We start from the raw sequence: 8897 nt of genomic DNA, 5'->3' as shown, positions 1-8897 counted from the left end.
TTTAGTCTTTCACCATCACATGTGATGATGTTAGCTGTAGGTTGCAGGACGTGCTTTGTGGGGTTTTTTTTTTTTTTTTGAGACAGAGTTTTGCTCTGTCGCCCAGGCTGGAGTGTAGTGGCCAGATCTCAGCTAACTGCAAGCTCTGCCTCCTGGGTTCACGCCATTCTCCTGCGTCAGCCTCCCAAGCAGCTGGGACTACAGGCGCCTGCCACCTTGCCCTGCTAGTTTTTTGTATTTTTTTGGAGAGACGGGGTTTCACCGTGTTAGCCAGCATGGTCTCAATCTCCTGACCTCGTGATCCGCCCGTCTCGGCCTCACAAAGTGCTGGGATTACAGGCTTGAGCCACCGCACCCGGCCATGCTTTGTTAAAAAAGTGCTTGAAGGCAGTATGCTTGCTGAAAGTCATTGCCATTCTCTAAACTCAGTACCCGGAGACACAATGCACTGCGGAAGGAAAGCCGCAGGGACCTCTGCCCAGGAAAGCCGGGTATTGTCCAAGGTTTCTCCCCATGTGATAGCCTGAGATATGGCCTCGTGGGAAGGGAAAGACCTGACTGTCCCCCAGCCTGACTCCCATAAAGGGTCCGTGCTGAGGAGGTTAGTGAAAGAGGAAGGCATCTGTCTCCTGCTCGTCCCTGGGAATGGAATGTCTTGGTGTAAAACCGGATTGTATGTTCTATTTACTGAGATAGGAGAAAACCGCCTTAGGGCTGGAGTGAGACATGCTAGCGGCAATACTGCTCTTTAATGCACCAAGATGTTTGTGTAGGGAGATGTTTGTGTATGTGCATATCAAAGCACAGCACCTTTACTTCAACTTATTTCTGACACAGATCTTTGCTCACGTTTTCCTGCTGACCCTCTCCCCACTGTTACCCTATTGGTCCTGCCACATCCCCCTCTCTGAGATGGTAGAGAGTGATCAATAAATCCTGAGGGAACTCAGAGACCAGTGCCAGCACTGTCCTCCGTCCTCCATATGCTGAGTGCCGGTCCCCTGGGCCCGCTGTTCTTTCTCTATACTTTGTCTCTGTCTCTTATTTCTTTTCTCAATCTCTCGTCCCACCTGACGAGAAACACCCACAGGTGTGAAGGGGCTGGCCCCCTTCAGATAGCATTATACGGTATGTGAAATTACATCATTAATATTTTTTCCTCAAAAAAAAAATCACATTAATAAATGTGTGATAAGGTTGGCTGCTGGGAGGCAGAGGTTGTGGTGAGCCAAGATCATGCCATTGCACTTCCACCTGGGTAACAAGAGCAAAACTCCATCTCAAAAAAAAAAAGAAAAGCAGGAGGGGTGAGCTGGCCTCTCCTGAAACCCCAGCAGTGACAGAAGTCAAGGCAGGCTAACCTCTTAAGCCCAGGACTTCGAGACCAGCGTGCCACTGCACTCCTGCCAAGGTGACAGCAAGGCCCTGCCTCAAAAAAAACAAAAAACAAAAACGCCAAGTAGTGGCTCACGCCTGTAACCCCAGCACTTTGGGCAGCCAAACCAGGTGGATCCCTTGAGTCCATAAGTTCGAGACCAGCCTGGGCAACGTGGCAAAACCCCATCTATACAAAAAGCACAAAAAATTATTTGGGTGTGTTGGTAAGTGCCTGTTGTCCCAAGTACTTGGGAGGCTGAGGTGGGAGGATCGCCTGCTTATGCCACTGCACCCCAGCCTGGGCAACAAAGAGGTCCTAAAAACCACCAGGGGTTTCCCTCCCAGCAGCTGAAATCTGAGAATCGTGGATGCAGTGGAAAGCATGAGTGCTTGCCCAGCCCTGTGGGATGCCTTCACTTAGCCACACAGGGGCCGACACACGCCCAAAACCAAACGCACAGAGTGAGTGGGAGTGCCACCCGCTGCCGTCCTAGCCCTTTCCCAGGGAAAGGCCACCCCCTTCCAGCTGCTGCATGTGATCTAGGGCTGAGTTCTGGCTGCTGCAAAACCAACATCCCAACGCCAGGGCTGGGGCCACCGGGTACATCACAAGGTGGGAAAACCATTCATCCAACAGAAACACGCTGTAAGAGGAAAACACCCCTGACTTTAAATATATATTCTCCACATTAAAACTTTTAACTAAAAGGTAAACTTTAATGTCGAAAATGCAAACTTGGGGAAGACAGAAAAGATCACATACAAGGCTGTCACTTCACAGTTGGAAGGTTGCACAGCGGCTGGGCAGAGGCACTCCTCGCTTCCCAGACGATGGGCAGCTGGGCAGTGGCACTCCTTCCCAGACGGTGGGGTAGCAGCCAGGCAGAGGCGCTCCTTACTTCCCAGATGGTGGGGCGGCCAGGCAGAGGTGCTCCTCACTTCCCAGACGGGGCAGTGTCTGGGCAGAGGCGCTCCTCACTTCCCAGACGGTTGGCGGCCGGGCAGAGGCGCTCCTCACTTCCCAGACGGGGCGGTGGCCAGGCAGAGGTGCTCTTCGCTTGCCAGATGGTGGGCAGCCAGGCAAAGGCGCTTCTCACTTCCCAGTCAGTTGGGCAGCTGGGCAGAGGCATTCCTCACTTCCCAGAAGAGTTGGTCAGGCAGAGGCGCTCCTCCCTTCCCAGATGGTTGGTGGTGGCTGGACCCAGGCGCTCCTCCCTTCCCAGATGGTTAGCGGTGGCTGGACCCAGGCGCTCCTCCCTTCCCAGATGGTTGGCGGTGGCTGGACCCAGGCGTTCCTCACTTCCCAGATGGTTGGTTGGCAGCTGGGCAGAGGCACTCCTCACTCCCTAGACGGTGCTGGGCAGTCGGACTCCATTCTGGATGTGTGACTTGGGTTTAAGCCTCTCCCTTCTGCCCTCATCTGGAAATGCTGACAGCCTGGGCCTCCCTCCTTTGGCACTGGATGGAGACTGAAGTCCGGCACGGCCCTGCCCTCAGCAGGAACTCCCCTTGGGCCCCACTCTGTGACCCCGAGCCCAGGCCAGGATTTTTCCTTTACTTTCTCCAGCCACTTTGGGCCTCCCGGCTCTCTCAGAACCCTGTGAGGTACGTGACAACCCTGTTCCCACTGTTTTTTTTTTTCTCTCTTTTCGTGTATTTTTAGTAGAGATGCGGTTTTACCATGTTGGCCAGGCTGGTTTGAACTCCTGCCCTCAGGTGATCCACTTGCCTCGGCTGCCCAAAGTGCTGGGATTATAGGTGTGAGCCACCGTGCCCAGCCCCCAGTTCCCACCTTAGTGTATGTGTTGTCGTCACGTTTCACCCCAACCAGACCTTGGGTGGGCAGCGTCTGTGGGGACCACTCGCAACTGACCTGTAGTCATGGTCGCCTGCAGAGCCCTCGCAGGTGGTCCAGATGTGCCCAGTGGCCCTGCCCCGAAGCGTCTTCCCTGCCCGTGGCCTGCTCTGCCTGACGTGCACTGTGCGCTCGGCTCTGCTGACTCCCGGGGCCTCCGTCACACACCGAGCCAGCCTCATCAGCTGTCTCACTAGTTGGTGTTCAGGGACAGGGACCCAGCCCTTCCTAAGGTGTACGTGGGCTGAGACTCAGAATGGACGTTCAAAACAAAGACATGGAGCTGTGAGTGACACCGGGCCCCACGGGCCGTCTGTCAACCAGGCCTTGGCCCTAGTCCGTCGGACACTTACCCCTTGCAAGATGTGGACCCGCTAGTGCCCACTGTGTGAACAAGTAGCTGGAGGCCCTACCCCACATTGCTGGCATGGCCTGCCTCTCCCCTACCCAGGTGTGGCAGCTCCTGGTGCCAGTTTCCCAGGAGCATGGCCGGGCCCCGGGTGTCTCTCCATCACGGCTGCGGCTCTGGCTTCTTCCCGGAAGTGAGGTGGGGTCGCTCCCCGTGCAGCAGCCGCTGCCGCTGCTTCAACAGCCTGTAGGCCTGCACGGCCCGCTCTCTTTCCTCCCCCACAATCCGCTGGCGGGCCAAGGAGGCGGTCAGAGGCTGGGGCACACCGCTGGGGCTCAGAAGCATCCTCAGCATCTGCGATCTCCTGCCAGGCTGTGGGAAAGAGGGGAGGGTGAGACACAGGCTGGGAAAGGAGGGGACGCCATAGAAAGCCTCACAGCACCAACAACTCTTCCGCCAGCGAGAATGCTGCACTCTCAGGCCACGCACTAGACAGCGCACACGTTGGCTGAGGATTTTTTTTTTTCTTAACAAAGGATCTCGCTATGTTGTCCAGGCTGGTATCAACTCCTGGGCCCAAGCGATCCACCTGCCTTGGCCTCCCAATGTGCTGGGATTACAGGTGTGACCCACTGTGTCCAGCCTGTCCAAGGCTTCTGTTCCCTGGCAGCACTGGGGGACAGACTCAGTTGTCCCCATGCCCCACTTACCTGGTCCTTGCTTACACTCCTCCGGGGCCTGGCAGTCAGCTCTGGGGGCTGCAGGACAACCTCTCCAAACATCACCGTGTCTGGAGGGGCAGAGTACAACTGAGGACTGCTGCCCACAGCCACTGCACCCGACACCCAGTGCCACCACCCGCCCAACTCCCTCCCATAGGGCTGGGACAGAACACCAACTCATCCAGTGGTCTAATGGCTGTGGACCCCAGGGGAGACCACAGGTGCCCAGTGCAGCCAGGGCTGGTGGGGAACAGAGGGCCTGTGCCCAGGGCCCGCCCGGACCACTGCTGACACCATCGCTTTGGGAGGAGCTACCTCGGAGCAACTCCTGCTCCAGCCTGTCTGCCGCCTTTTCCTCCTTTTTCCGTTGGACTTTATCTAGTCGCCGCTTCTGGAACCTGGGGAAGAAAGCACATGTCATTCGGATTCCTAACTTCTCTTTCCACCCAGGGAGGAGGCAGAGGCCGCCCCGCTCACAAGGATCCTCTGTGGCACAGCAGGGACCCGAGAACAGGCGGCTGCCTCCAAGTCCCCACTCCCCTCACTGCCCCACCCACTCCAAGTCCCCGCTCCCGACTGCCCCAAACCACAGCTGCCACCAGAGAAGGCTCTGAGCCCAGCAGGCCCCTCAGGGGTCCCCTCCGTGGTTCTCAGCTGGGGAACATCTGACAATGTGTGCAGACACGCGGGCGGTCTCATGAGCAGGGATAAAGGCTGGGAATGCTGCCAAAGACCCCCCTACAGAGACTCATCCAGCCCATCCGGTGCTGCTGTGTCTAAAGGGCCTAACAAGTATCGTGTGTCACATCTCCCTCAATGTGAATCTGGAAGCTTCACCTTCAGCGACAGCTCTGGAGATCACCGTGGCGCCAAGCTGTATCTGGGACACGTTCTCTAGGATGAACTTTCATTGGCTAAGGTAATTGTAAGGAATACAACAGTCCAGAAACAGGGAATCTACAGAGCTGAAAGCAACCTCTCTAACCTTCAAAGCTTTTTTTTTTCTTTTTCTTTTTTGAGATGGAGTCTCGTGCTCTGTCACCAGACTCGAATGCAGTGGCGCGATCTCAGCTCACTGCAACCTCTGCCTCCTAGATTCAAGTGATTCTCCTGCCTCAGACTCCCAAGTAGCTGGAATTACAGGCACGCACCACCACATCTGGCTAATTTTTGTATGTGTGTTTTAGTAGAGATGGGGTTTCATCATGTTGGCCAGGATGGTCTCGATCTCCTGACCTTGTGATCCACCTGCCTTGGCCTCCCAAAGTGCTGGGATTACAGGTGTCAGCTACTGCACTTGGTCAAAGCATTCAGAGAATTAGAAAGGTGTGGCTGGGCGCACCTTTTGTTTCAACAAAGCTTTCGTTGAAACTGCCTCCCCATCCTGCCTACAGGGATGGGCAGAGGAACTAATGCTTGTGGTAGGCTTACTACTCCTGCCAGCCACCATCCTTAGGAACGGAATGAGAAATCCATCTGAACCTTGTGGCCACTCTACAGCGGAGGAAGTCCAGGCTGAGGAGATGCCACAGAGCGGCAGGGACAGCAGAGCCAGTACAGCCAGAGCTCTCGAGTCTCCTGGACCAGGAAGGGCCCCAATGGAAACAGAACCCCCGGGCACGTCACCCTCAGACCGACCCCCCAAGGGCTGATTTCCACAGGGCCAGGGCTTTCTGGAGCTTCTCCTGTGAAACGCAAGGACCAAGCGAGGTCTCCGCAGAGTTCCCAGTTCCACAGCCTCCTGGAGGCCACGCCCTCGCTAGCTCCCAGCTGGACGATCTGACTCGCCAGTTCCCAGGGCTCCAGCTTGGTTTCCCTGAATCCGGGCTGCCCCATAGCTACGAAACAGGGTCCCTGCAGAGGGCCATCATGGGAACCCAGTGTCCTCCCTCCGGCTCCGGGGGCAGGCCCCGACCCCTCCTGCCACCACTCACGCTTTTTTTGCTTTTTTCTGCTCAGACCTCTCCGTGGGAGCCGCCTGTACCTCTGGCTGCCGGGGGACCTGGTTCTTGCTGAGGAACAGCACGTGCTGGGCCTCTTGCTGCATGCGCTGGAAATAGGCCCCGTCGGATTCCCCCTTCCTCTGTTTGAACTTGGGGACAGCAATGTCGGGCTCCACTCCCTTTGCTTCCTTCTCCAATGTCTTTCTGAAGGTCACCTGGGCTGAGGACAAAGGGAGGCCTCAGAGGAGACACGAGGCAGACAGTGGCAGGCAGGTGGCCCATGTTCATTTTCCCTCCTGAAGCCAAAAGAAGGGAAGACCAGGTTGGCTGGAAGCAGCCCAACGACAGCAGCTGAAGAGGATCTAGAATGCCCAGCCTGGCACCCCCGGGGATGCACAGCTGAAAAAGGAAAGGAGAAACAACCTACATGTCCACCCCTAGGTGGCTGCTTGAATGAATTCTCCTCTAAGCACCCACAGACTCCACTGCACAGCTGAAGGAAGCCCAGTGGAGCTACACAGAGAAACGTGGGCAGACCTACAACACCACTGTGAACACAAGCACAGGACCCGAGGCGCGTGTAGAACACGGGAGTGGACAGTGCCGTGTAGAACAGGACAGGCGAGTGTAGAACACGGGAGTGGACGGTGCCGTGTAGAACAGGACAGGCGAGTGTAGAACACGGGAGTGGACGGTGCCGTGTAGAACAGGACAGGCGAGTGTAGAACACGGGAGTGGACGGTGCCGTGTAGAACAGGACAGGCGAGTGTAGAACACAGGCGTGGACAGTGCCAGGCAGGGGGTTGTGTTCATAAATATATGAAGACACGCATATTGCCGGGCATAGTGGTTCACACCTATAATCCCATAACTTTGGGAGGCTGAGGTGGGTGGATCACTTGAGGCCAGAGTTTGAAACCAGACTGGCCGACATGGCAAAACCCAGCCTTTACTAAAAATACAAAAACTAGCCAGGTGGTGGCACAGCCCTGTAATCCCAGCTACTTGGGGGGCTGAGGCACAAGACTCACTTCAACCCAGGAGGTGGAGGTTGCAGTGAGCACTTTGGGAGGCTGAGGTGGGGAAATCACTTGAGGTCAGGAATTCAAAACCAGCCTAGCTAACATGGTAAAACCCCATTTCTACTACAAATTCAAAAATTAGCTGGGCTTGGTGGCGCGTGCAGGTAATCCCAGCTACTTGGGAGGTTGAGGCAGGAGAATTGCTTGAACTGGGATCTCGCAGGCAGAGGTAGCAGCGAGCCGAGATTGTGCCACCGCACTCCAGCCTGAGTTAGAGCGAGATTCTGTCTAAAAAAAAAAAGAAAAAAAAAAACACGCAAAAAAATGTAGCCGGGTGTGGTGGTGCGCACCTGTAATCCCAGCTACTCAGGCAGCTGAGGCAGGAGAATTGCTTAAACCCAGATGGTGGAGGTTGTATTGAGCCCAGATCACGCTACCGTACTCCAGCCTGGGTGACAAAGCAAGACTCCATCTCAATAAATAAATAAATAAACAAACAAATAAAGGTGCCAATGCAAGGCAGCACGGTTCAGAATGTGCCATCTGCTACCCAGGCCAGTGCGCCTCCTCGCTGCACCTTCCTCTCCTCTATCTCACCATCCCGTTGGCAGTCATATAACCCCCAACGAGAAGCCTCCAGTTTATACACAAATTATGAAACAGCTTTGCTGTAAAATCAGTCCCACGTTTGGGAAGAGAAATGTGTCTACATCCAAAATATACACACAATGGACACCATTTCCCAACGTGCCCAGAGCGTTACCTCTGGGTTGCAGTGGTGGGCATGTGGCTGCCCTACCCAGACTTAGGGGAGGAAGGCAGACTTCTCAGAGAGGCCTGATCAAATTTCCTCCTTCAGCTCCTGATTCCACCCACTTCTCTCTACCATGGCTTCAGCACTCTTGTCCCAAGAACCATGGCTTCTCCCTGGCAGCAGCGCCGACACCTGCCAGGTCCACTCTCGCTCACTACATCGCCACTCGGTGACCTTGTTTTGCTTACAGTAAACATGAATTGGCCATGCCCTGCTAAAAACTCTGATGGATCTTCGCAACTTTTGGGGGGAAAAAAACGCCACTCCTTAGCCTGGCTCCTGAGGCCCCATAATGGGTGCTCCCGGCCCACCCCACAGCCTCCTTCCAAGCCTCCTCTGGAACCACAGCGCCACCTGCTGCCAGCCACTGCTTGGGCCACACTCCCCCCACCTTCTGAGCACTGGGTCTTGGCATATTTCCTCTGCCTGAAACGTTCTGAAGTATTCGGGCAATTGGGCGGGTTGAGACACACAAAGCTTCACTGCCGCCCAGTATGGGCCTGCACACACCTGCTTTCTTCCTCTTCTTGTTACTGATCGGGTTTTTCATCTCCTGGCGGCTCCTCATAATCTCCCGGAGACGGAAAGGGATCTCTTGCTCATCCTGGTTCTTGGGCTTGCAGTTCACTTTCTTCTTCTCTTTGCTGGGAGGAAGAATACAGGGGTGAGACCCGTTGCAAGTAAAGCATAAGCAGAATCAACAAGAGAAACAATAACTGGGTCTGGCAATAGAATTTACAGGGGCAGGCCGGGCGCGGTGGCTCACGCCTGTAACCCCAGCACTTTGGGAGGCCGAGGCGGGCGGATCACGAGGT

The 8897-nt window shown here is 55.4% G+C and overlaps 1 protein-coding gene across 1 annotated transcript; it reads right to left on the bottom strand.

Moving 5' to 3' along the window:
- Nucleotides 1-3276: 3276 nt before the first annotated feature.
- CCDC137 (coiled-coil domain containing 137) lies at nt 3277-8732 on the bottom strand. The gene is made up of 5 exons (XM_011960617.1): nt 8593-8732; nt 6238-6466; nt 4619-4701; nt 4292-4371; nt 3277-3953 (listed from the first exon to the last, which is right to left on the bottom strand). The coding sequence occupies exons 1-5, from the start codon at nt 8648-8650 to the stop codon at nt 3744-3746; spliced, it is 660 nt and encodes a 219-aa protein (XP_011816007.1). The 5' UTR covers nt 8651-8732; the 3' UTR covers nt 3277-3743.
- Nucleotides 8733-8897: the final 165 nt, after the last annotated feature.

This window comes from Colobus angolensis, unplaced genomic scaffold (assembly GCF_000951035.1).
Source record: "Colobus angolensis palliatus isolate OR3802 unplaced genomic scaffold, Cang.pa_1.0 Scaffold1, whole genome shotgun sequence".
NCBI lineage: Eukaryota > Metazoa > Chordata > Mammalia > Primates > Cercopithecidae > Colobus > Colobus angolensis.
Note: the sequence above shows the minus strand (reverse complement) of the source record. Positions and strands in the feature narration are given on the sequence as shown.

What these genes read in the sequence shown, in the direction of transcription:
- CCDC137 (XM_011960617.1), bottom strand. Translation starts at nt 8,650, where the DNA reads ATGAGGAGCCGCCAGGAGATGAAAAACCCGATCAGTAACAAGAAGAGG. An exon ending in GGAGCAGGAGTTGCTCCGAG is followed by an intron (nt 4,372 to 4,618) that starts GTAGCTCCTCCC and finishes CTGCCCCTCCAG; the next exon opens with ACACGGTGATGTTTGGAGAG. An exon ending in GGAGTGTAAGCAAGGACCAG is followed by an intron (nt 3,954 to 4,291) that starts GTAAGTGGGGCA and finishes TCTTTCCCACAG; the next exon opens with CCTGGCAGGAGATCGCAGAT.